Source organism: Trachurus japonicus, chromosome 7 (genome assembly GCF_045865225.1).
Source record: "Trachurus japonicus isolate A0001 chromosome 7, Traja_1.0".
Lineage (NCBI taxonomy): Eukaryota > Metazoa > Chordata > Actinopteri > Carangiformes > Carangidae > Trachurus > Trachurus japonicus.
In genome coordinates, this window is record NC_140913.1 from 22,788,608 (window position 1) to 22,815,654 (window position 27,047).

General features: G+C 43.3%; 3 protein-coding genes across 3 annotated transcripts; 1 reads left to right on the top strand and 2 right to left on the bottom strand.

The window, feature by feature from the left end:
- Nucleotides 1-959: 959 nt before the first annotated feature.
- LOC146984763 (uncharacterized) lies at nucleotides 960-3,812 on the bottom strand. The gene is made up of 2 exons (XM_085782176.1): nucleotides 2,624-3,812; nucleotides 960-1,190 (listed from the first exon to the last, which is right to left on the bottom strand). Exons 1-2 carry the CDS (start codon nucleotides 3,770-3,772, stop codon nucleotides 1,035-1,037), a joined length of 1,305 nt encoding a protein of 434 aa, XP_085638302.1. The 5' UTR covers nucleotides 3,773-3,812; the 3' UTR covers nucleotides 960-1,034.
- Nucleotides 3,813-4,247: 435 nt separating this feature from the next.
- Nucleotides 4,248-19,629, bottom strand: ddx20 (DEAD (Asp-Glu-Ala-Asp) box polypeptide 20). The gene is made up of 11 exons (XM_085782177.1): nucleotides 19,387-19,629; nucleotides 15,213-15,307; nucleotides 13,409-13,577; nucleotides 12,621-12,735; nucleotides 11,884-12,026; nucleotides 10,189-10,327; nucleotides 10,022-10,080; nucleotides 9,331-9,413; nucleotides 8,388-8,493; nucleotides 6,432-6,533; nucleotides 4,248-5,682 (listed from the first exon to the last, which is right to left on the bottom strand). Exons 1-11 carry the CDS (start codon nucleotides 19,589-19,591, stop codon nucleotides 4,400-4,402), a joined length of 2,499 nt encoding a protein of 832 aa, XP_085638303.1. The 5' UTR covers nucleotides 19,592-19,629; the 3' UTR covers nucleotides 4,248-4,399.
- A 1,708-nt stretch (nucleotides 19,630-21,337) lies between these two features.
- LOC146984765 (parapinopsin-like) lies at nucleotides 21,338-26,082 on the top strand. Its single transcript, XM_085783125.1, has 5 exons — nucleotides 21,338-21,671; nucleotides 23,611-23,701; nucleotides 23,795-24,032; nucleotides 25,049-25,291; nucleotides 25,412-26,082. Exons 1-5 carry the CDS (start codon nucleotides 21,338-21,340, stop codon nucleotides 25,550-25,552), a joined length of 1,047 nt encoding a protein of 348 aa, XP_085639251.1. The 3' UTR covers nucleotides 25,553-26,082.
- The last annotated feature ends 965 nt before the right edge of the window (nucleotides 26,083-27,047 follow it).

Here is a 27,047-nt window from a genome sequence, read left to right on the forward strand (position 1 = left end):
TTCTCTGTTCTGTACTCTCCTTTGATTGTCTTTTTTATTCTGGGCTCAGTCAGTTTTCTTCTCACTATTTGCTTTGCCCTCCTACGCCACCTGTCGTTGTTGAGACTACTGCTGTGCGTATCTTGTCAGGTGTTGGATATTATGTATGACCTTGTCTTGTGTCCCGACTGTGAAACGCCTGATAAAACATCTATGTCTGCCACAAATACAAAATCTGTGGGCTCTCTTCTTGCCTCTCAGTCACTCTGTGTGTATGTGTGTGCGTATGTGTGTGTGTAAGGACATAGTCTACTTGCCAACAATGAGTACCCGGAAATGTTGAGTACCCCAAAGTTTTATGTTAGAAATAGATAGTATGGGTCCCCAGTATTCAGAAACTGCCGGATGCTAACTTATATATATTGGGCAATTAGTATAACTGGCATAATTAGCATAAATTAGCATAATTGCCTATATGGGCAATATTTCAACAAAATTGACTTGGCTGATCTGGGCAATATTGGAGTGGTTTTAGGGGTTATTGATGATGCTGAATCCATTTCTGACATTTTCAAAATTCAAAATGGCTGTCTAAACCGGAAGTGACCAGATTTTGAAATCCATCAAAATCGGCCCACTGGCGGTTAAAATCTGGTCACTTCCGGTTTAGACAGCCGTTTTGTTTTCATTTTCTGAAAATGTCAGAAATGGATTCAGCATCATCAATAACCCCTGAAACCACTCCAATATTGCCCAGATCAGCCAAGTCAATTTTGTTGAAATATTGCCCATATAGGCAATTATGCTAATTTATCCTAATTATGTCAATTAGGCTAATTGCCCAATATATATAAGTTAGCATCCGGCAGTTTCTGAATACTGGGGACCCATACTATCTATTTCTAACATAAAACTTTGGGGTACTCAACATTTCCGGGTTCACAATGGGGCCCTATGGGCTGGCAAGTAGACTAACAAGGCAGTGACTTGTTTATATTTAGCTTCAGTGGCACTTTTAACTCCCACAGGTGTAGTCCTATCAAAGAGGAACACTTTCAGTCTCTCGGTTTTCGTGGACATCCTGGGATGGCGGAGAGGATCTTGCTCAGCTCAGAGCGAAACTGTCTAGTGACTAAGGTGTAGATGAGAGGGTCCACTGCAGCCTGCATACAGGTCAGCACCACGGCCGACGTCTCCAGCTCCCTCAGCAACTGTGGGAAACACAGCAGAGAGCTTAGGATGCTGCAAGGACACACAATATTCTTTTACTCCCCCTACCCCCCCCCCCCCCCCAAAAAAAGTGTTTCTTCCTACACAGTGCAGCTAACAGTAACAAAAAAGTCTTTAACTGGGATAAAACACATAACTATCCTTGGTATCGTGACATGAAAGCTATTTTTAGTGAGGCTGATCAACAGCATATTTTCACTAATGGTTTGCGTTGTAATGTTAATTTTGTGATGCATAAGTTATTTCTTGAGTATAAAGAAAAATGGGCTAATGATATCTGGTTTAAACCAAAGCTCAGAACCTATTGCCAATTGAAAAATGTATATTGTTCAGAACCCTATGTGAGTTTGCCACTGGATAGATCCAAGAGATCTTTATGTGCCCAGTTGAGGGCTGGATTCTCCCTCTGGCAATAGAAGTTGGTAGGTTTAACTCAGTACCTGAGGAGGAAAGACTCTGCACATTATGTAATTTAAATGTAATTGAGGATGAACTGCATTTTGTGTTTCATTGTCCGTTATATGACGAAGCCAGAACAGGCAGTTGTTGTTTCAGAAAATGCAAAATGTGAAACCTGAGTTGTTTTGGGTTGATGATGAGGTAAAGTTGGACTGGTTCTTCAGAAAAGAAGTCTTTACTAGAGCTACTTTCATAAAAAGTGCCTGGTCAAAAAGAAAAAGTGAATTATTTATGTGAATTCCACGTGGTTTCTGTTTTTGTTTGGTTTTGTCTGTGCTCTGATGATTTAGTTTGGTGTCTAAATATGATGATAATGTGTCTTGTAACTAAGCCCTTATAGGCTGGGCGCCTTAATTGGTGCACGACACGTAAATAAATATAAATTCATTCATTCAATTCATACAGTATGTGGGAGGGCTTTGATAAACAATTAACTTGGTTCATTTTTTGATGAATTGTTCAGTCTAAAATCTTAAGGAAAACCTGTAAAAACATCCCACCCAGTTTCCAAGGTGACATCTACAGATTGCTTGTTTTGTTTGAAACCAAAAGACTCCATTTGCAATGACAAAATAAAATTTAGAAAGGTTTTACATTTTACTGACAAATTAGCTATTAATCATCAAATTAGTTATTGTATTAACAGCTCGGTTGTTATAAAGCATTCTGCAATTTGCACTGAGTTTAATGACCAGGGTTAATGACACAGTTGTGGAGACTACTTTGTATTTTATTTGATTAATGGCTCAGTTCTGTTGTTATATATTGTTTGAAGATGTTTCCAATAGTTTGCACTTTAGAACAAGTGTTAGAAGCCACACTGATTTCTGTGTGTTTTTGCAGGTCTGTGTTGTGTTGAGATGCACTGGGGTTGTGTTTTTAAGACAGAAAGTAGTAGGGTAGGCCTATTGCGTGAACAAAACAAAAAGAAAAAACAGAAAACTGCCACACTCACTGTGTCCGTGTCCTGCCAAGAGTTGACATTGACTAGCAAAATAACCACCATGGGCAGCCAGAAGAGCGTGAACGCAATGATTATGTACCCAAAACGCTGCGCCACTTTCCCCTCCATCCGCTTCTTCCCCTGCTCCTTGGCCCCGGGGGTCAGCAGACACACCGCCCCGACGATCTCCGGAGGTCTCCCCGGTGGTCTCCCCGGTGGTCTCCCCGGTGGTCTCCCCGGGGCGCGGCAGCCTCCAACCGCGGCCGCGTCCGGGGCGCAGGACGCACCGGCCTCGGCTACCAGCAGCACCGCCTGGTGGGGGTGAAGCGGCGGGTGGTGGGGGTGAAGCGGGGGGCTGCTGGAGCCCACGGGGGGCAGAGCCTTCACAGACCCCTGGTGGGGAGGAGGTGCCGCCGGGGGGGCAGACACGCTGAGCCAGGCCCAGGTGTGCTCGGACACCGCGGGCCTCAGCTGGACCCCCCGGTGGAACCGCGCCTTCCGGTGCTTCCTCACCACTCTGTAAATGCGCAGGTAGTGGATGACGATGAGCGCGAGGCAGAGCCCCCACACCGGGACCAGCACGTAGGGGCCAAAAGGATCCGAGTACTGGAGGCGCCCCCCGGTGTGCGGCCGACAGAGCATGTAGAAGAGCGCGTTCTTGGCCAGAGAGAGAGAGATCAGAGCCAGGATGAGGCCGCACGCCCAGATGGACAGAATCCAGACCCGGACCCTGGCTCTCCTCCTCTCGGTCTGGAAAGGGAACGCGATGGCTTGGAAGCGCTCCACGCTGATGCTGACCAGCGTGAGCAGCTGGACGCAGCTGCACAGGGCGTAGGTGAACTGCTGCAGGCTGCACACGGACACGGACACGGACACGGACAGCCGGTCCTCCTGGCCGTAGCGCAGGAAGGAGAAGAGCAGCAGCGGCGTGTCCACGGAGCACTTGAGCAGGTCGCTGGCGGCCAGGCTGACCAGCAGCGCGTTGTTGCAGGTCTGCAGCCTCTTGGTCCTGGAAACCACCCAGCAGATCCACAAGTTCCCGGGTAAACCCAGGATTAGTGTTAAAGTCAAGACCGTGCAGTTAAACAGGAGAAAGACAGTGTTGACCTGAGTCTCATTGTGTGAGTCTGTCTCATTCCACAAAGTGTGAATATCCATCATTTCACCTGCGTCTCGTTTCCCTCTAATTAAGCAATTTAAAGCTGAAATCTCATCTCTTCTTACCAACTATCTCTTGACTCCAGTCAGCATCAGTGTGCAGCCGCTCAGACAGAGAGTTCATCTCTGCTGCTGCATAATGAGGATTTGAATTGGTGGCATAAAATGCTGCAGATGGTTTAAAGGAAGAAAAAAAAAAGCTGAAGTGGACCTGTGGTTTAAATTAATTTATTCAAGGGTGTTTGCCTTTTGTGTTGCCTGGCACTGATTGGGTGAATGGTAGGTAGCGGCTGATTAGGCTGTAATCAGAGGGCATGTGGAGTTGTCTGACCTTGCTGAAGAGAGTACATACAGACCCCCCCCCCCCCCCACCCTCTTCACCTTCTTCTAGAAACACTGGGTTGGTTGTGTATACTTAACGTTGTTATTGTGTGAGGCTGAAAGCAACAGAAAAAAAGGGTTTTTGTTTTGAAATTCAATTCATGCTCCGTACTGGTAATTTATTAGAAAAATAACATGTACAAAAAAAAAGTACACACTCTAAACAAAACACAAGTGATGTGTGTTGTCCCATTTCATCATTTTAGAGATTTGTCTCACAAGAAAACAAAGTAGACAGATGTAGATGAGTCAGTGTTTGAGGAGTTCCTCCACGTAGACGGCGTTCATGCGGTAGGCTGCCATCCAGCTGTGAGCCGCGCTGTAGTGGCTGTGGTAGCCGCGCTCTGGAAAACAAGACATGGAGGCGTAGTAATCACTCCAGGCTCTGTAGCAGGCTCTCCAGTACATTTCAGCACTGCGCTCCTCCTCCTCCTCCTCCTCCTCCTCATCCTCATCCTCCTCTTCTTCATCTTGTTCCTGTTGGTCCCTGTCCCTCTTTCGCTCTCTATCCATCTTTTCTGAGAGCTTTTTGCTCCGTTTCCTAATCTCTTCTTTCATCTTTCTTGATTCATTTCTGCCAGTCTGCGTCGGAGCGGCTTGATTGGTTTCCCCGTTTGAATGTGCACCGGGCGTCGGATCGCAGCTCTCGGGCTGAGACAAATCTCTCCCATTTGATGCACCGGTTGTCTGGTGATATATTTTGGGTGCAGAAGTGGGATAAGCTTTTGGATTTGATTTGAGCTTGGACACAGTTGGTGTGTTTCTAGCATCAGTCTGAGATTGCATCACCGCTCTGTATTCACCTCCTCTGGTGTGATTTGAACTTCCCTTCACTGTCTCATTATCCTGCTGCTGCTGCTGCTCCTCTTCCATGTCCGACTGGGAGCTGGAAACAGAAACCGACCTCGGAGGTGAACGCTTCGCTGCGTAGCGGACTCTAGTTTGTGTTAAACTTGCAGCTCCTTCATCATCATAAAGTGTGACAGACTCCCTGTGCTCGTTCTGGTCGCCGGGGCCGCCCTCCTCCCGACCTTTGAACTCCCTGATGACCTCCACCGTTCTCCCCAACCCCGTGGTAATGAAGCTGTGGAAGTCCCGCTCGGCTTCCTCCAAGGTCATAAATCTGGAGCTGGGACTCTTGAAGGAGCTGAGGGGAGGGATCTTCGGTAGCGCGTCCTGCTGCTGCTTTCTAGTCTGCGCCGCCTGAGTAGGAGGAGGAGAAACAGAAAGAGGAGGAGGAGGAGGAGAAAGAGGAGGAGGAGATGCTTTCCTAGCGTTCCCGTCACCATGTCCTCCACGCCTGGGTGTTGGACAGGTCTTTCCTGGCCTTGTTGGTTCCCTGCGCTCTGCAGCTCGGTCTGCGACGGGCGCAGCAGCAGCAGCAGCAGACGAAGACGAAGACGCTGTCACCTTGTCGCGCCTCTTCTTCTCTGATCTGGAGACCAGCCGGGGCAGCGGGCCGGGAGCGGACGACGCCTCGGTGCAGACGGCCCAATCACACGCCTCGTCCATCAGCCCGGGCTCTATGGCGGCTGGAGAGACAGAGGACGGATGAGACTGGAACTACTTTCCCATATTAAAAGGGATTGTTCAACATTTTGGCAAAATTGGCCCATTGCCATAATCCCTATAGTCATTATAGCTGTAGGTTCGTTACCTTTAATTGTCAGTGCAAGCTGTTTTTAGAACGGCGGAGCAGAGCCGTGAGCTGCTCAGAGCTACGCTACGGAGGCTCATTATGGGATTTCTTGATTTCCCTCATCAAACTCATCAAATACACAATCCAACAACTCCACAACGCTCTGGTGGACAAGTTGTGAGCTGCACATTCACCACGCTATGAGATAATAACACAACGTTACCACACAGAGTTGTTTTAGAGGGAAATTCATGCAAAACTGCAGCTGATGCACGTTGCCTTCAGGGACAGTTTTTCATCAACAGTCTCTGTATTTCCCTCTAAAACAACTCTGTGTGGTAACGTTGTGTTATTATCTCATAGCGTGGTGAATGTGCAGCTCACAACTTGTCCACCAGAGCGTTTTGGAGTTGTTGGATTGTGTATTTGATGAGTTTGATGAGCAGGCTCTGCTCCTCCGTTCTAAAAAATAGCTTGCACCGACAAATAAAGGTAACGAAACTACTGCTATTACTATAGGGATTATGGCAATGGGCCAATTTGCCAAAATGTTGAACTATCCCTTTAACAGAAAAACTAAAGACTTTCTTATGAATAGAAGAAATGACATGTGCTGCATGTAAAAACTCTGACTGCACTTACATGGCAGTACGGACAGGATCAGGCCGCACTTTTGAGCAATAGCCATCATCTTGTTCTCCTCCTCACCATGGCAACAGTAGGTCACAGCCAGCCCCTGAGTGCCTACAAACAAAATGTAATCCTGATGAGAACCTATTCACACAGCAGGCGGGGGTAAGGGAGGGAGTGTGAGTTGTGTGACAGGTGCACACAGACACACACACACACACACACACACATATATACATTGTACACACGCCAAGATTGAATTACCTTCAGTTTTCAAGACAACACAAGTTCAGTCAAGATAATTATAATTAAATGCACATGATTAGGAACCTATTGACCTAATGAGAAGGGTCAGACCTGCTGATCCCTGAGAGAAAAGCTCATTCTCAAAGATGCTGCTCCACTCTGAGACCAAGAGGAAATTAATGAGGCAAATCTAATCTAACGCCGAGCGAGAGAACAGGTGAAGGAAACTGTTGCTACGAGTGTTACAGCACCAGAGGAGCGACGGGACCGTAACACCCAACTGGATTTGTGTCTGTTCGTACATGATCTCAAAGGATAGGAGTGAATACAGCGAGAAGATGAAGCTGCTTCTTCTCTCCTTTTAACTCTTAGTCATCATCACCCTGAAGCTATTTTAGTTTTGGTTTTCAGTCAAGTTGGTGGGCGAAAGTGTCCAACAGACAACAACATGTCATGTGATCCAAGCAGAGGACAGACTCTGCAATAATGAGGCAACCTCACTGCAGTGCAGAGTAGACACCCTGTCATCATCAGCCACCTGCGCTTCCTGACCGGGGGGGAGGGGGGGGGGGTTGTGTGAAAAGGTGGAAATGCTGAACATCATATAACAGTAGCTGTGTTTACATGCGCAAAATGTCTTAATCAGATTAAAAATTTGAGGGATCGGAAAATCCGAATCCACTGTTTACATGGGCGCAAAATCAAATAATCCGATCCTGACGTGCGTTCACATGCACCGAGCTTTATTCAGAATAACAGCATTTTGACATGCAGAGCTGTCTAATTTCCCTAAAACAACAGCAGAAGGAGAGTTGTACTTCCTGTACCTACTGTAAACAAACCAATAAACATGGAAGTGGCTCAATTTATCCCATTCAGTAGCCTACTCAAAATGTACCTGCACCAGATTTTAAGAGCTGTTGCTGTACCTACTCCTATTGTACATTGTTATTAAGCAGACTCAGCAACGTGTAGCTACTACTGTTCCTGCCATTGATAAATCACACCGGACCCATGAAAAGTGCGGATGTGAACACGCCATATCCCGCCCTCTATACACCCAAACACAACCATATGGTCAATGCAAAACAGTGTGTGCATATTAATTAGCCATGTGCGCTCTGGAAATTTGTGGAGTTACGTCAGTGGAAGACGGTGAAGACAACGGACAGAGAGCGGGGAAAGAAGCGGGATTACTCTGAAAGCGAGATACACGGCGATATCGGGTCGGTAGGCTACTACTCGCTCTCTTTTTTCTCTCCTCTCGTCAGCTCCAAACTCACTCGTCCACCTCGTTAACTCAGGTGACAGAATAACAAGTCTTTAGATGTGTGCGCTGCTGCCAGTGTGTTTTTAAACTTGGCGGGTTAGATTCCTGTCGGACGTCACTAGAGTGTGTAAAAGCAAAAATTAATAGGCAGAATAAATAAGAACCGTGTACAGCCGTGTCGCGCTAGTGGGGAAAGGACGTAACGATCGGAATAAGTGTTTACATGGACGTCGTTCGGAATAACGATCGGCATAAACCACCCCTCTCGATCCGAACAGAATTTCTTTCGATCGAGCCGAATCCGATCAGAATCTTCCAATTGAAGTGTTTACATGACACATATTTATTCGGATCAGCCCTTTATTCCGAATATTTGTGTCCATGTAAACGCACCTACTGTCGCTGCTGATTTCCGTCTCTCTCCTCTCATCAAAACCGAATCCGAGACTCACCAAAGCGTCCCGCGCGTCCAATCCTGTGCATGTAGGTCTCCCAGTCCTGTGGCACATCCAGGTTTATCACCAAGTTGACTTTCTCTGCATCGATACCTCTGGAAGTCTGGACAGGAATAAGAAAAGAGAAAAGAGAGAAAATGAGATGACGAACCTAAGACTGCAAGATTTCTTACAAGAAGAAAAGCAAAAACAGAGTGGACACGCACATCACACCAGTGAGAGCTCGCAGCTCTGCAGGACTCAGTGTTCAGTCTCAACAAAGTTCCTAACCCAAACAATGTCATCGGACCAGAAGCCGTCATATAGGATGGGTATAGTAACATCTTAAAGTGCAATATTCATAGTAGAAAGACTGGCAATGAATATATAAAACACCGACTCATGAAAGAAGCAACAGTCATGATATAAATAACAGTCATGATAGAGGTATCAGTCAACCCTGAAAAAGAACAAAGGAAAATATGACGGCTTCTGGTCCGATGACATTGTTTGGGTTAGGAACTTTGTTCCATTGATATTGATATTGTTATTGTTATTATTATTGTCACTTTATTTCATTACGGCCTCTTGTGGCCTGAGGTCAAATACTTTCACATAGTGTTTTGATTGTGTGACACAATGTACATTTATTTATATGCACCGAGAATATCAAGGTCAGGGTATTGAGGTTGCTTGCTGTCTTATGTTTTTTCTGTTAATTCTGACACCTGCAACAGCTGCATACTATCTTCTCCTGATCAAGTCATGTGACTAGTAGTATTTAAGATGGCTTCTGATAGCTATCCTACTGTCTGACGAAGAGCTACACTGCTCCAAACGTACGTCACTACAATAAATTGACACTGAGTCCTGCAGAGCTGCGAATACAAGAAGAAAAGAACACAAGTGACAGGAGGAAGACATATGGAAAGTGCGGTGATGAAAGATGTGTGTGTCTCACCAGGTCAGTGGAGATGAGCACCCTGCACTGGTACTGCTTCAGCTTCGACATCGCCTCCAGCCGCTGGTCCTGAGTCAGGCCACCTGAACAGGTCATCACACACTGTCACATGAAATCTGATCAACTGAAATCTACTCTGCAAAGAGACAGCCAGCAACACAAACCCTATGTCTGCTCCCTCTTTCACCAAAAGAGAAAACTAGACAAAACTTTCGATCAACAATAAAATGGCAGAGTAAAAAAATATATAATTTGATTGTCAAATATTATCTTTTCCCAGCTTTTCAATTAAGATTATTTTTGTCTCATATGATAAACTAAATTATCTCCTGGGTTTGTTGTTTTGGACTTAATTAACAACAAATAAAATCCAGAAAATAGTCCTCAGATGAAGCAGAAATGACAACACTAGTTAGTTGCCACTCAAATTCACAGCAATTGTGTATTTCAGTTAATTATTTTCTCAAACTGTAGATTTATAAGTCCGAGATAACAAAAGCAATGTCAAATATATGTTATATGTATATATGTAAATATGCAGTTTTGCACTAACAGTCAAAAACTACTCAAATATAGTAGTCCAAATACTGTTGTGCATGTTTTTTAATCACCTAATAATTTATTAATCGATACAATTTTTTACCATTACCATGTCACACAAATATCTCTGGTTTTCAAAGGCCCAGCTCACCTGAGATACAAACAGCAGGTAAGCCTTTGGAGGACAGGATGTCTGCCAGGTGCTGAGCCCTGTGGGAGCAAATCCAACATGAACCAAACTGTTTCATTTTCTGATACACACAACGGCGTATGACATGACCTATGAGGATGAGGGAGAGCAGAGAAATGATGCGTTACCTTGTGTGTAGGTTGGAAAACACCAGGGCCTGGTTGAACGGGATTTTACTGAAAAGCTCGAGCAAGTGTTGCACCTTCTCCTCGAAAACCCTGTGAGGTAACGGATGGGACTGCACCAGCTTGTAATACTGCTTCAGACCTGGCAGAGAGAGAGAGAGAGGAGAAAATTAATTCCTGTAACTTTGACTGTTGAGTAAACACAGCCGCAGATATATTTATGAATGTCAAAGCTCATTCTGTTAAATCTCAGATGAAGCCATTTTCCACTGTTCATTCTGTGCATACTGACCAAACCAAAAAAAAAATGTGAACGTAAACACAAAGCCTAAATTTGATTCTGTCAAAGAGATGAATGTTTTCACTGCAGGCTTTATGTTGCTCTTTGTTTACTGTCAGACACCTCACACCCTCGGGAGGAGATGACATTTTCAGCCAGGAAACCAGCCCTGAATACACGTCACAGCACAAACTATATTATCCCATCAGCGCGCTCTCGTTTGGCGGAGACTCTGGCCGTGCTCAGACTGTGGAGGAGGACACACACTGTTGAAAAGGTGGGGCCACATGTGGCTCACACCACATCTAAAGTGGTGTGAGCGTATTCACATTTACAGCAGCCCACAGTAGGTCATTGTAAATAATGTTAAAGCAGAAGTAAGCGATCTGGTCGTTTTGGCTAATGCTGCGTTCCAGGCAGGCTTTTGAAACCGTAAATTACAGCTTCAAGTCACGACTTACGACTTTGTAGCGTTCCAGGCAACCCACTCGTGTTTCTCCGACCTGTTTTACCTGTGAAAGTCACTATAACGGCCACTCGTAACTTCTGACCCGTGAACTCGTACCAGATCGAACTGGTACGACTTCACAGGTCGGAAAAACACCAGTTACGGGTTGCCTTGAACGCACCATAACAGTCCTCATCCCTACGTCACCACAGTCAGGTGCATCCCTTGGCTGCACACACAGAGAGGACTGCCCCTTTATGCCGTTCTCTCTCCTCATTGGATAAAGGTTGTAGGATACAAGGAAAGTTTTCTCCTGGGCTCAGAGCAGAGCAGAGTGACTGACAGACCCGTGTTTCAGACCAAACACTCTATGTAAATGATTGCTGTCGGAAGATACAACTATTTAAGACTTAGATTAACACAAAAATATCGCTTACTTCTGCTTTAATTATTAGATCTGGGACTTTGCCTAAAACAAGGGAGACTTTCACCTTTCCCCTGAGCTTTTTGCAGTATTGTGTTAAAGGGACTATACGAGGACTTTTGGAAAGCAAAGTGTTTTCACACAACATTTCCCATGAGCCTCCCCGCGCACGGTGAAACTCTTGGACCGGCGCAAGACGGGCGAAAGCATTTGCCAAGAATGTTTTCATTAATCAAGAACAAAAGTCGGAGGTTGGAAGACGATCAGATACCGTCGTAGTTCCGACCATAAACGATGCCAACTAGCGATACGGCGGCGTTATTCCCGTGACCCGCCGGGCAGCGTCCGGGAAACCCAAACTAGGAAATGCTGGGGGAGTCGACCACTAAATAATAATATCAACATAACTATAAAGACAAAATGATATATTTATCATTAATGGACACATTAACAAGTGTGGGTAACGTAGATTCGTCCACATTAATATGAGACTCTTTTATAACCAAAAGCAAACTTCTCGGGGTCTCTTTAAACACAGGGTCTTACCTTTGAGGCCCATGTCACTGGGATTGAGTCTAACAAAGGTGGGCTCTCTCATGTAGCGAGTAAGGTGCTGCGCAAGGGATTCTGGGTAGGTGGCAGAGAGCGCAAGCATCTGTTTGTTCACAGGAAGGGAGGAGAAGATCCAGCTGAGGAGGAGCAGATTGGAGAGTTTGTAAATGTGCAGTATTTCTATTACAACAATCTGTCCATTATATTTCATAATAATTAGTAAACACAGCCATGAAGGTCATTGGGAAAAGCGACAACCAGACCCTGCAGTCCATCTACGAGCAAACTGTTTTTAGACAAGCCCAGAGAATGTGAATGACCCCTCTCACATCCTTCTCTCAGAGTTTGACCTCCTACCCTCAGGTAGACGATACAGAGTCCCTCACTGTAAACTCAACCTTTTTAAGAATTATTTTATCACAACTTCCATCAAATGTCTTAACGAGTCTGTGCAATAATTCTTATAGTGCTCTTACCATGGTGAATTTATGAGGTGTATGTATGTGCTATGTTGTGGGATATGTCCAATATGTGTTATGTTATGGGATATGTGCAATGCTGTTATGTCTTGTGTTTGTGCTGGGTTGATATGGCTGAGGTGTATTGTTTCTTTGTCATTGTGGCCATCAAGGCATTTATGGAGCAGCTACAGTGTCCAAGACAAATTTCCCTGAAAAGGACAATAAAGTTTATCATATCGTATCGTATTATTATTACTTTCTAAATCTTACTTGATCTGCTCCTGGAAGCTGCCCTCTTCCAACAGCTTGTCTGCCTCATCCAGGACAAAGAGTCGGATGCTGGCGGTGGACAACATGCCCAGCTCGATGAGCTGCTTGATACGACCTGAGAAACAAAACCAGGGACAGTTCCAGCACACAGGTACGAGACGATGACATGAACAGGTTGCAGCTCTTTATTAAAGCAGAAGTAAGCGATCCGGTCGTTTTGGCTAATGCTGCGTTCGAGGCAGGCTTTTGAAACCGTAAATTACAGCTTCAAGTCACGACTTACGACTTTGTAGCGTTCCAGGCAACCCACTCGTGTTTCTCCGACCTGTTTTACCTGTGAAAGTCACTATAACGGCCACTCGTAACTTCTGACCCGTGAACTCGTACCAGATCGAACTGGTACGACTTCACAGGTCAGAAAAACACGAGTTACAAGTTGCCTTGAACGCACCATAACTTCTTGGCAGCCGATGGAGTTAGCAGCCCCCGCCCTCGTCATGGATCTATTGGTCCTCGTCCCTACGTCACCACATTCAGGCGCATCCCTTGGCTGCACACACAGAGAGGACTGCCCCTTTATGCCGTTCTCTCTCCTCATTGGATAAAACTTGTAGGATACGAGAAAAGTTTTCTCCTGGGCTCAGAGCAGAGCAGAGTGACTGACAGACCCGTGTTTCGGTCCAAACACTCTATAGAAGTGATTGCTGTCGGAAGATACAACTATTTAAGACTTAGATTAACACAAAAACATCGCTTACTTCTGCTTTAATATTCCAGCGGCCTCTTACCAGGGGAGCCCACAGCTACGTGGCACTTCTTCAGGTGGTGTTTGTCCTGACTCACTGGCCTGCCCCCGATAAAAACGTGGCACTCCAGCCCCTCCAGAGCACAGCCTATGGCCATGACCACCGAGTGGATCTGCACCGCTATCTCACGTGTAGGAGCCAAGACCAGAACCTGCAGGAGGAGAAAAAAAAAGGGTTGTTAGTGAAGAAAGTTAGAAGTCAACAACCACTTCCATTTGATTGGGAGCAGATTAGATCTGGACCGGTGCTGACTGGTCCCCACTCAGTAAGACCCTGCAGCTAATAAGAAGACAGTGCACCAGAATGTAGACAGTGTTCCCTTTATCAATTACTGTCCTTTCTCATCTATACCTCTGACACTAAGCATCTTAAACTAAGCAGATGTACACCCCCAAAAACAAAGCGATTAAAGGTAAAGGTAAAGGTACTTTATTTGTCACATATACAGCTAGTACAGTGAAATTCTTTCTCTGCATTTAACCCATCCCTGAGGAGCAGTGGGCAGCCGCGGTGCAGCGCCCGGGGACCAACTCCAGATTATGAGCCAGTGCCTTTGGTCAGGGGCACTGACTGGAGGATTAACCTAGCCGACATGTTTTTAGTGCTGATTACTGCTCATGACCACCTGCTGTGGTAATCTACAAAATAAAACTTTTGCTTTCCCCTCATAATCTACTTGCCAGCCCATAGGGCCCCATTGTGAACCCGGAAATGTTGAGTACCCCAAAGTTTTATGTTAGAAATATATAGCATGGGTCCCCAGTATTCAGAAACTACCGGATGCTAACTTATATATATTGGGCAATTAGCATAACTGGCATAATTAGCATAAATTAGCATAATTGCCTATATGGGCAATATTTCAACAAAATTGACTTGGCTGATCTGGGCAATATTGGAGTGGTTTCAGGGGTTATTGATGATGCTGAATCCATTTCTGACATTTTCATTTCATTCAAAATGGCTGTCTAACCCGGAAGTGACCAGATTTTAACCGCCAGTGGGCCGATTTTGATGGATTTCAAAATCTGGTCACTTCCGGTTTAGACAGCCCACTCTTTAGAAAAAAGAAAAAAGAAAAGAGAGAGGGGGGGGAGCTGTACTCTTTTGCGGCTATTTCCAGAACGGAGAATGATAGCGACGTAATTCTTTTTTTAATGAAAGCAGGACACTTCAGCCTTTACATTGATCCCATCAGTGTGTTTGTAGCTTACCCAGAAGCCGAGCAGTCGAGCCATGACAGGCTAAACTCCAGGGAAAGCTGTGAGCGGTCACACGAGCGGCCAAAGATCGTTTATTTACATCAAGATGCTGCTCTGTTGTTGCCGTGAGTGATAAAAAAAAAAAGATTTGCTACGCTGGTTCATGCAGCTGCGCGTGAGTTTTCCTCGAGATGCAGGACTCTGCTCTGGAGAGCCACTTTTAGATTACTGAGATGTAGAGCTGCAGATTGATTTGGGGAGAATACACTAGGAATACTATATGGTTGGACAAGTTAGAACCATGTGAAATAGTTGAAAAACAGCATAATATGGGACCTTTAATTACTTATTATTTGAAAAGGTGCATTCGTCAGTGAGATTTAAATACTGGGAACTTATAATATTTGTAATCTAACATATTTGTCTCTGGATGTATTGTAACATGGGCTTGATCTCAAACTCCCAAGTATCCACATCTCTAAAGGAACACACACATTCATACATGCACTTGAACATATACAAAGGGGAAAATCTATTATTAAAAAATAAAATCTTGTTTTCCACTGTGGAGTAAAAGTGCTCACCTGAGTTGCAGGATTCTCCAGGACCAGAGAGTCCAGGGCGATCGTGCAGAACACACATGTCTTTCCTGTGCCAGACTTGGCCTGTACAATCAAATCTGAAACAGCAGATGGGAGAATGAAAAGGCTGAGCAATTTGTCAGGAAAATCGTGATCACAATTTCGACTTCCTCAGCTAATTACACTTGATTAATATTGATGCTTTGTGACTAGAGTGCCCACTCTGTCTGCTGCCACAGTTTTTCCCTATGACCATTTATGTGCGTTCACTTCAAGTACACTAACGGCTCTCTGCCTCACAGCTGCAGGCCACACACATCCTGCAAGAAACAATAACCGTTGGAATAAATAACTTCATCTGGATGTGGGGATGTGGGTGGGGGTATCTGTAAGGCAGTTACAAACACAACCACAGTTTCTGTTTATCAAAGAATTATTCTACACATGCATGTAGTATACTTATATATCAGTAATTGTCATTTATGGTCATTATTTTAGCCACATTGTTCTATATGACGCCCCAAAAATAGCAAATGAAGTAATTCTGCAAGCTAAATGATGAAATTGTAATGTGAAAGATAATATAGTTTAGTTATAAAGACACAGTCAAAGGGATCCCCATGATGCCGCTGTCATTTTGACTGGAAGTTTGTTCTGCTGAAAATAGCTACTTGGACAAAAAAACCACTGACACCATGTTCTGTGGATTATATAGATTAATATCATGGAGGCTGTTCATGGGAAATTATTGCACCAGAAACTACATCTGATCGCAATCGAAATCAGACAGTGGATGTTTCTCAACAACATTAAAACCCAAATGAGGAGACATGGAGGGAGCCGGGGTAATAAGGGGTAATAAGGGCTGAGATGTCTAATTGTCAACCGACTCTTTTACATTATACAGGACACAGAGTGGTGGCCAAAATTATTACAACAGCCTACAGCAGCACATTTCTCTGGCATACTGTCAATTTATTTCCTGAGAACTTCAACACCAATGTTATCGCATGCCTTCTGCTACTCAAGCCAAAGGTTTTCCTTTAAATGTATAATAGAGCTATCCAGTTTATTTTTCCAACTTTCCCAAAAATGATGATCGATGGGTCCGGACTTTTCAGGAAAATTACCTAAATAATCTTCTTATGATGGCTCTATTCTATGGTTTATAGAGCATAATGATGATTCATGGCCAATCCAACAAAAACAACTGAAACTTCCTAAATATGCCAAGTGTTCTGATCATTTTGGTCACCACTTTAAAATGAAAACGATGGCATTTCCAGCTCTGCATGAGTCAGTCAAGGTGATGTGGGATTAAAGAGGTGGATCACTTAAAGGGATAGTAGCATTTTTTTAAAGTGGGGTTGTATGATCTACAAATAGCCCCTAAGTACTTTTTTTTTCACATAAAACCTCTTTTAGGCCGTGAAAATAGGCCGTTTCTTTGGGTCCATTCACAACAATGTATGTTGTAAATCTCTGGGCAGGGCTATTATGGGCTGGCGTTGCTAACGGGAGAAGTGCAGAGAGTTGACCTATGGCTAAGCCACGCCCCCAAACGCGATGAGCCAATCACAGTGCTCATAGCTAGCCCATACACTCGGACATTCTCTGCTTCCACGTCCATTTAAATGCATTGCAGTTAGTCAGTTTTCATTTGTTTTTATATGTTTTTTCTTGACATTTTAAGTTTAAAATGGTCAAACGGTGTTCATGGGGTACATGCAACTCTGACACTAGGTATCCTGAGAGGCCACGGGGGGGATTTTTTTTTTTTTTTAACCTTTTCCTAAGCCACATCTCAACCAAGAGAAGTGTCTGCTCTGGATAAAGTTATGCAGTAGACCACAACACCAACTAAACGTGGATAAACTTAACAAGGATGTCTACATCTGTTCTAAGTTAAGTCAACAACGTATCTGAGGCAACATATTGTCAGAGATGTTTAGATGTTAGCCAGTATCACAACTAGCATAAAGCCCGCTAGCTTAATGCTAACGTATAATGCAAAACCCCATAGACAGGCTAACAGAAATTAGCCCGTCGCTATCGGCGTTTCGCGGCAACCAACAGCCGACAGCCATAGCAGTAAAGCTAAGTGACGTTTTGGTGACTTCGAGATGATATTTAATCTTTCTGTCTCCAAAAAACACCAACTGCCTCCTGTGAAATGTCTCTACTGTGACAGCTGTTGCCATAGCTACTGTCACCCAATGTTGACTGTTTGTCCGAGTGAGTGGAGGGGGCGGGGCTTATGGTGCGTTCATTACAATTCGGAGGTTGGAATACCCAACTCGGAAATTTCCGACTTCCGACATCATTGCATTCACGCTGCAGGAACTCGGAAGAGAAAAAACATTGATACCTGAAATAAGTTTGGCATGTTGTGGCTCACGCTGAATACGAAAAATATATGCTGCAGCAAATTATGTTTATTTTGGAGGCAAATGAAGAGGAGAGGAGACGCCGCAGACGAGTGCACATATAACGTTACAGCCTTGATAACAGTTAAACGTTATTTCTGTCACATACGAGGAACCACAATTTCACACAAAACGACAATTACAGCTTAATATAAACGTATTTCATATAGGCTACTGCAACATTACACAAAAAATATGCATTAAAACCTCAACAAATTACTTAAAAATTCTAAATTCTAACCGTTTAAGACGAGGGCTGCCATGTTTTGATGTTGTTGTGACGTCAAGTCGGAAAGTCGGAGCACTGAAATGATACCCGAGTTTCCGACCTGTAATTTCCGAGTTACACGCCGTTTAATTCATTTTTTACAACTCGGAGCTCGTTTTTTTCCAACTTCCGAGTTGTCTTGAACGCAGCATTAGTCAGAGGTCAATTAAAGTGAGTAGGGTGAAGCTGCAGTACCGGAGTAACCGTAGCTGTAGGACCGACCGCAGCTCTAGGACCGCAGCTGTAGGACCCGTTCGATTTACGTCACAGCGCTTCCTACCAAGTGGAGACTGCCGTTACCTGCTGATCATTTTCAACTTCATCGTCTGAAGTTACTGCCGTCAGATTTATCGACTACAAATCACCTCAAACGTGCTCCTAACTACTTTCTGGACATTGGACTCTCTCTATTCTACACTCTACTGGTCTTTTTACTAAAATTAAAGCTTGAATAATGTAGAATATTTATTAAAACATTTTCAAAAATAATATTATATATATTATCATACATGTTAGGATGGGTATATTTGTGTAGTCTTATCTGTCATAAACACGTTTACTGTCGCGGACTTCCACCGAGCTCCTTTTTTTTTTTTTTTCACCGTGACCGACAAGAGCAGTGACAGGGAGGCTCTGAGGCTCTGAGCGCAGGTTTGGTTTTCAGCAGCGGTGTGGAAGATGGCAGAGAGCCTCCACTGTCCCTGTCTACAAGTCATTTATTATGCTGTTAAATGACGGTAAATATGAAACATAAAGTAAATATCCATAGTTCTCCTCCTCTGCTGTCCTCTGATCAGAGCGGCGTCCCTAGCAACGGCCTGTTTTACCTAGCAACGGTCTGGAAATCGACTGCTGGAATTATTTTTCTGTTGTTTAATCAGCTCCTTTATTCATTGCCTAAACACAATTAACAGTTACACTTCTCACTCAAACTGATCTGGCCTGTCTCTACACTCTACCTGATCTTTTTACTAAACTTAACCAACTCCTTTCTTCGTTGCCTACCCACTCAAACTCAAAATGTGAACTTGTAATATAAAATTCAAAGCGGAATAATATAACGGTCAAAGCGGTGACCGTTTCCATAGTAACGCAGCAACTTCCGAACGTTGGGGGTGTCGGGGCGCTGTGACGTAAATCGAAAGGGTCCTACAGCTGCGGTCCTACAGCTACGGTTACTCCGGTACTGCAGCTTTATACTATTGATTAAAGTACTTAGGGGCTATTTTGTACATCATACAACCCCACTTTTTAAAAAAAAATGCTACTATCCTTAACACATGGGTTTAAGAGACAAGTTTCACGCATGCAGCATAAAGGTCTCTCTCTCTCTCTCTCTCTCTCTGTTGCTATAATATATTGACACTGATGATGTGCCGCTGTGTAAACCTACATTTGAAAATAAAATGTAAAACACCGCGGAGTGGTGAAGTCCACACACACACACACACACTGTGAGTTACTGTAAGTTAGCTGAACCCACCGAGTCCGCAGCGGCCCAGCGGGATGGCTTTGAGCTGGATGGGGGAGGGTCTGTGGAAGCCCGCGGCGGACAGACCCTCCAGGACGGGCTGGGACAGCAGCAGCGAGCCGAAGTCGATCCCTTCCGACAGAATCACATCGTCGGTCCGCTTTCTGGTCTCTATGTCGTGGGCCGCGCGTCTCACGGAGGACACGGAGGACGCCATGTTGGCTGCTGTGTTTACAACCGGAGCGTGCAGCCGGTTAAAGGCGCCGTGATGCTGCTGCAGACCTGCGCCGCTACCCCCCTCTAGTGACCGGGAGGGGGACTGCAGACCTGCGCCTCTAGTGACCGGGAGGGGGACTGCAGACCTGCGCCTCTAGTGGCCGGGAGGGGGACTGCAGAGCTGTGAATATTGCTCTCTTTCCTTCTCCTGGCTGCAACCAAAGAGGATCACTAGATATTAACACAGGATTATGATTACAGACCCTGCAGACATGTAAAAGCCCCCCAAAAGCTTTTAACATATCAGCAAAATACAGAGGCTATTTGTTTTCATATGTCTACATGCATCACATTGTGGTTGTTAACACATTTCCTAAACATAAAAACAAAATATTCACATCAAAATGGTGCATATATAGGCTACATGTATCCAAGGTTATGAAATTAGCAGGGCCGGCCCCTGGCATAAACAGTCTATGTGGTTGTTTAGGGCCACAGCCGTTAGGTGGGGGGCCACATGATCAGAAAGGTACCGGGGTTCATCAAGTCATTTAAACATCCTGAGGTCTGCACGTGCAGCTATGAGCTTTATATGTAATGTGAAGTCAATATTCAGCTTCTTTTATCTCACATTTGAGACATTTGGTGAAAATAGAACGGCAGAATGACAACATTTGTGCTCAAAAAGCAATCTTACAAAATGTCATTTTAGACTTGTTTTCTATTACTGTATTCATATCCTATTTCAAGCACCAAAACAGTTCATTCTCATGACTGAAGGAGTGTTTTCACAAGGGATTTGAATTTTTTCAAAAAGACATAAAACACTTGAGTATTGTTACATATCTGCAAGTATCTTAAAAAGATAAATTTAAGAAAATATGTAAAAGTCGAGAAAATGACCTTAAACCTCAGAGGGCATAAACACGTCTGTATTCAGTTTTAACCAGTGATTTGGTGTTTGAGCTTAGACTAGCCTCGGCCACAAACAAAAATCTTGTTTGTGGCCCTGTCTACATGCATCACATTGTGGTTGTTAACACATTTCCTAAACATAAAAACAAAATATTCACATCAAAATGGTGCATATATACGTACGTACATGTATCCAAGGTTATGAAATTAGGATATCAAAACGATACTCAGATACAGAAGCGTGATTAGGCTATTTCAACATTATTTTCTTAGCTTCACAAGAAAAAACATGAGAGTCTGAGCAGTGTGCACATATCAGATCGATATATTGTTTTCAGTTTGTAATTGAGAAGTGCTCTGTGGGTGAAAGTTGACAGTGTTGCACTGCATTAGTTGTGTTAATGAATGCCTCATGCCCATGCCTCATTACTCAGTGGCAGCTTTAAACTGAGCAATCATGGAAAGTGCAGTGTCAGATTAGACAGAATTATTGTCTTCAAAATCCGGATCTTTGGATTTGGTTTCCAAGAATTAAATGTCATGATCCACAGTCTCTCCCCTTTCACTTGGCTTATTAAGAGAGCTCAGTCTCCATCTTCTCTTTTAGCACCAGCAGAGCAAATAGGCAGAACCTGTAGAGAAGCACCTGCCCATTTTACCTTTGGCTCTGGTTTTGAACAATTTTGTGAAGCAGTTGTTCTTCCCTGTGGACATTTGAGCTTGAGGTGGATTTGTTTTGAACTGCTGATGGACTTCTGACACAGTTTTTCTTCCGGGGAGGTAGTTTGTGGCATCTGTGTAGGATCCACGCTGCTGCAATCAACTGAGCAAAATGGAGACCGCCGCCCTCCAAAGAAACTCCTCATCGTCTCACAGCTCAGCCAACAACACAGAGCTGCTCTCACAGACCGGCTACACTATACTGGCCGTTATCATGGGTGTGTTTTCTGCAGGGGGGGTCGTCCTCAATCTCCTGGTGATTGTGGTCACGGTGAGGCACAGGCAGCTGAGGCAGCCACTCAGCTATGCCCTGGTGAACCTGGCCATATGTGACCTGGGCTGTGCTCTGTTTGGAGGTGTGCCCACCACAGTGACCAGTGCCATGGGACACTTCAGCCTGGGACGTGTGGGCTGCGTGCTGGAGGGTTTTGCTGTTGCCTTCTTTGGTGAGCAAATTCGGAGCTAATCTGCATTGGTAGTTTGCATGTTAAAGTTTTACATAGCCTACAACTTGATATATGATTCAACTTGCACAGTGGTAGAAGTGGTGGAAGAAGCAGGTCTGTAAATCCTTTGCTTAGTACTGTATAATGCACTATGTATTGATGCATTATTATTAGTAAAGTAACACTAAAGATACTGCATTCACAAGCATAATGTCAAATGGTGCACATCATAGATTTAACACATTCTTTTAATGCTATTTTATTAATTTAGACAATTATATTTATTTTTCATTTCATTATTTTCAGGCCTGCAGATCTCCTTTCTTCACTGCAAAAATTCAAAATCTTACCAAGAATATTTGTCTTATTTCTAGTCAAAATGTCATTTCTAGTCAAAATAAATCTAATTCTACTTAAAATAAGACTCATCACATTTAAAAAGTAGCTTGTTTTTAGACACTTTTTTTAAAAACTTTTTTCAAGCAGATTTTCCACTTTAAATGAGTATAAAAATCTGACAGTGGAGCAAGTTTTTCTTTCTTATTACAAGCACAAAAAAACTTGCTTTCACTGGCAGATTTTTCTACTTATTTCAATTGAAAATTAGTTTGAAACAAGTGAAAATGATCTAAAAACAAGTTCATTTTTAGGTGATGAGTCTTATTTTAAGTGGAAAGAGATTAGTTTTGACTAGAAATGAGACATTTTGACAAGAAATAAGACAAATATTCTTGGAAAGATTTTGAGTTTTTGCAGTGTTGGGCTGATGCATGTGCTTCATAATGCATGCAACACAACAACACAGCTGTAGCTATGAACCTTTGCCCGTGGTTCATAAAAGGCTAAACTATTAGCAGCATTTAACCTTAGCACCTGCTTTCATGGCCAATTTAATTTAACAAAATTAGATGAATTTGACTCAATTTCCTTGAATTGGATGTATACTGCAACTGGATTAATTGGTAGTAATTCTTGTCTAAGACCTCAAACAGTTTTTTAAATCAAGCCATTTGAAAATCTTCATCAAAGTACAGTACGAATTGAGGCAGTGAAGAAAAAGAACAATATTTCCCACTAAATCTAAGTGCAGTAGAAGTGTTAAAATGGCATAAAATGGACCAAAAAATAATAATATTGTAGGCCTACTCAGTAGCATGATTGAGTGTACTTATGTTCCGGAAAGGCAAGAAAAGGAGACCGCACACATCAGCTCCCTTATGTGCAGATTTATTAGCACATCACTAGTAACGTTTCGAGCTCATTGCTCTTCATCAGACTAACTCATACACATCAGACGCCCCGTTTTTAAACCTGCCCCTGAGGGTCACATGATGAGTCACATGGTAAAGGGAACACATCTTGTGCAAAACACAAACATACAAAAATCAGTCAAAACTCCATCATAATTTAAATAGATCAACACCCATCAGGCCGACTGGCCGTCATACAGAACTAATACATTAGAGGCGCCTCCAGTAATAGGATGGCTAATTTTCAAAGTCTAAAACAAGGTTATCACATTTTTTACATTCTTTTTTTTTTACATCCTCTAATGTATTAGATCTGTATGACGGCCAGTCGGCCTGATGGGTGTTGATCTATTTAAATTATGATGGAGTTTTGACTGATTTTTGTATGTTTGTGTTTTGCACAAGATGTATTCCCTTTACCACGTGACTCATCATGTGACCCTCAGGGGCAGGTTTAAAAATGGGGCGTCTGATGTGTATGAGTTAGTCTGATGAAGAGCAATGTGCTAATAAATCTGCACATAAGGGAGCTGATGTGTGCGGTCTCCTTTTCTTGCCTTTCCTGTCTACAATTTTAAGGCCAGCACCTTTTGAACTGGATGTGCGCGACCGTGTCTACTCTGTGTACTTATGTTCTGCCACTAAATTATTATTTATTTGTTTTTACAAAAATCCATTTCTTCTTGCAGGTATAGCAAGTCTCTGTACAATAGCAGTTATTGCTGTTGAGCGTTACATAGTGGTGTGTTATCCCATGGGGGCTGTCCTCTTCCAGACCAGGTAGGAATAGGACATCGCTTGAATGCATCACACACAGAAGCTACAGAGCTTGTTCCTCCAGAGTGAATCACACACCGACCCTGTTGCCCTCAGACATGCCGTGGCTGGAGTGGTGCTGTCCTGGCTGTGGTCGTTCTTGTGGAACACCCCACCTCTGTTCGGATGGGGCAGTTACGAGCTTGAGGGAGTAAAAACTTCATGTGCCCCCAACTGGTCCAGCCGGGATGCTGGGAACATGTCCTACATCATCATTTACTTCAGTGTTTGCTTTGCCGTGCCTTTCTCCATCATCATGGTGTCCTACCTGCAGCTCTTGTGGACCCTTCGTCAGGTGAGCAATTCACACATAGGGGAGAGTGGGGTAAGATGAGCCAGTGGGTAAGTTGACCCACCCCTTGTTTCTAGGAAACTATAGGAAAAAGTTAGCATGTGACCAAATATTAGGGAGGGAGGCATCATTTCATGGAGTCTGTGAAGATTAGAACCACGTGAGTAAAGTGGTTTAACATTTATGACCCAAAAATCATTTTTCACTCTCGAGAGTGAATTTCGTCGATCATAAGTTTCATGAGAATTGTGTTTAGACCAAAAGAGATGATTGCAAATTTGTTTTATACATGGGTTGTGGTATCTATGAGCTACAACATGAGGTAGTAAACCTAGCATGAAAGTGCACCATTTTAGCTGTGGGGGCAATAAACCCAAGCTAAGGTAGCTGTGGGGTAAGTTGAGCCACCTATCCTATACATTTAGTGAATGTATTTTGGCTGTATATGTCCAAATGATTCAATCAAGATTCTGTATGTTTGTGATTACAGTAAGTATGTTCCTGTAAACAGGAAAAGTTGTTTATAGTGAGGCCAAACTTTACTTTCAAAGAAAAACATCTGGGATTCTTCCCAAGATGCCACGTAATCGCAAAACTCCCCAAATCTCAGTGAGTTGGTGGCTCAGCAGGAAGTCCCTGCAGTTTGTGTTCACCTGTAACCTGGACAGATGAAATATTAAGTAAAGGGGGAGGTAGGAGATGGGTGGAAGGAAAGAAGGGGGGGTTGATCAATTTACCCCACTCCTAATGGGGTAAGTTGAGTCACAAGACCACTTTTTTTGAACATGCTATATTTTAAAAACAGTTATATTTACACTCATTCTGTTAATTTGTAGGGATGCAAAACATCCTGAAATATATGCAGATGTGTTAGTTAGCAACAAAACTATAATTGTCTTGATGTAGTGATCCTGAATACAAAAAGTGGCTCAACTTACCCCACTCTCCCCTACAATATCTTTTTGTTGACTGTATTGATATCATAATACAACGTCCTTGCCTGTACCTTGATGTCATAGGTAACCAAGCTGCAGGTGTCTGAAGCTGGCAGCACGAGCCGCGTGGAGGCGCAGGTGGCACGTATGGTGGTGGTGATGGTGTTGGCCTTCCTCGTCACCTGGCTGCCATATGCTGCCATGGCCTTGGCTGTCGTCATAGACCCCAGTCTATATATTGACCCTGTTATCGCCACTATACCTGTTTATTTGGCTAAAAGCAGCACTCTCTACAACCCCATCATATATGTTTTCATGAACAGACAGGTACTTCTTCATCATGCACATCTATAATCACAAATACAAAGAGAGAGAAAAAGGATGTATATATGTAATTAAACACTTTCATTTCCCTGTATTGACCATGCTGTATGTGTTTGCTTCCAGTTTCGAGGATACGCTGTTCCATTCGTCCTGTGTGGATGGAACCCGTGGGCCTCAGACACACAGGTGTCTGAGGGTGAGAGCACTATTGTCACTCTCAGCAAGGGCCCAAAAGTCTCACCCAGACAGTCTTTAAAAGAATAAAAGTGTTAATGAACACCAACAGTCTTTCTTCCATGGCAGCACATCTTCTGAACTACCTTCAGCCATTAACGGATCCCCTTTGCACTGAACTACAAGGACATCTACGCATTACAAAACTGTATCGACGCCATGAATGATGGATGTTACACATTCTCTAAGGTCCAGTTACAAAAATGAAGCAGCTATAAAAGAGTGAAGCCATCGTCACATGCAATGACATGTGCTCAGACTTGTCATTTTGAAATTGTCAGAGCTTTGTGTGTCTTTATGAAGAATAAACACAGCCCCTCTCTTGGTCTTGTTCACTGTCATGAATAATGAATGAATCATTCTGAGGAGTATGTGTCACATTCACAGTTTGTCAAGATTGAAGATTTATACAGACAGCTCTTTGTTATGTTAATTACAAACTCAAGAAACCACTTACACTTTTCTAAAATTAATGATGCACATCAACATATTTGTTCTGTTGATGGACACTTTAAAAACATCAACATGAAGGAAGCAAACTAATCCTAATTCCTTGGGAACTTTAGTCAGTGGCTGGATTACTTGGGTTAAGAGGCTTACACACAGCTGAGGCAAAAAAAAAAAAAAAATCTGTAATTGCTGATGAATTTCCTAAATTCAAGTTTGATGCTCTTCGAATGTGCTTTTTGTATAAATAAACATTTCTTCTGTCCCTATGTTATAATATGTCACACATGGTGATACATTTTCAAAGGCTTCATGACAAGAAAAAAAAGTACTTACATGATTTTTATTTTTTATTAGGTGTATACATCCCCTTTGCTTTTTAAGGTCTGTGCTCAAGCATGGTACAAACCCATCACACACAGTCGGACTTTTGTCACCTTTATATGATCTTTATGGCTTTCATTGATAAAAATCAAAATGATCAGTGTGTTATACTCCTTTGCAACACGATACTTCACTCCAGCCTTTTGGATCCAGCATGTTAAATCAGCAAAAAAAACAAAATAAACCTGTCATCAGTCTCACAGTTTGATCATTCACAGTCATTTCCCCTCTCTAAATAAACACAAATGAAATCATACTCATCCTATTACCTTGGCTTTTTTATTGATTACAGAAATATTGCTATGACTTTCATTAAAGAAAAGCAAAAAACGAAGAAGAAAAAAAAGCCAGAATGTGAATAGCTGTATCAAACCTGTACACTTTTGTATATACAGAGTGAGGGATCGTCTATGTACATGCTACATACTGTCACACTCTGGGTAAATAAGTAGTAGTCCTTCTGACAGGCACAGATGAGGGATCACTTCGCCTTCTGCAGAAGTGACCCGAGGTCGGTGCCTGAGGAGTAGGAGACTGAAATCTACACCGTCTAAGCCATCTCATAGATACAGTACATGTTGACATGTTGACATGTTGACATGTCAGCTGAACGGTGTCAAACTGTTGTGTGCTTGAACACCTGTTGCTTAAAGAACAGACTTTGGTCCTGTTGTTTCTGGCAGCCTGTAACACT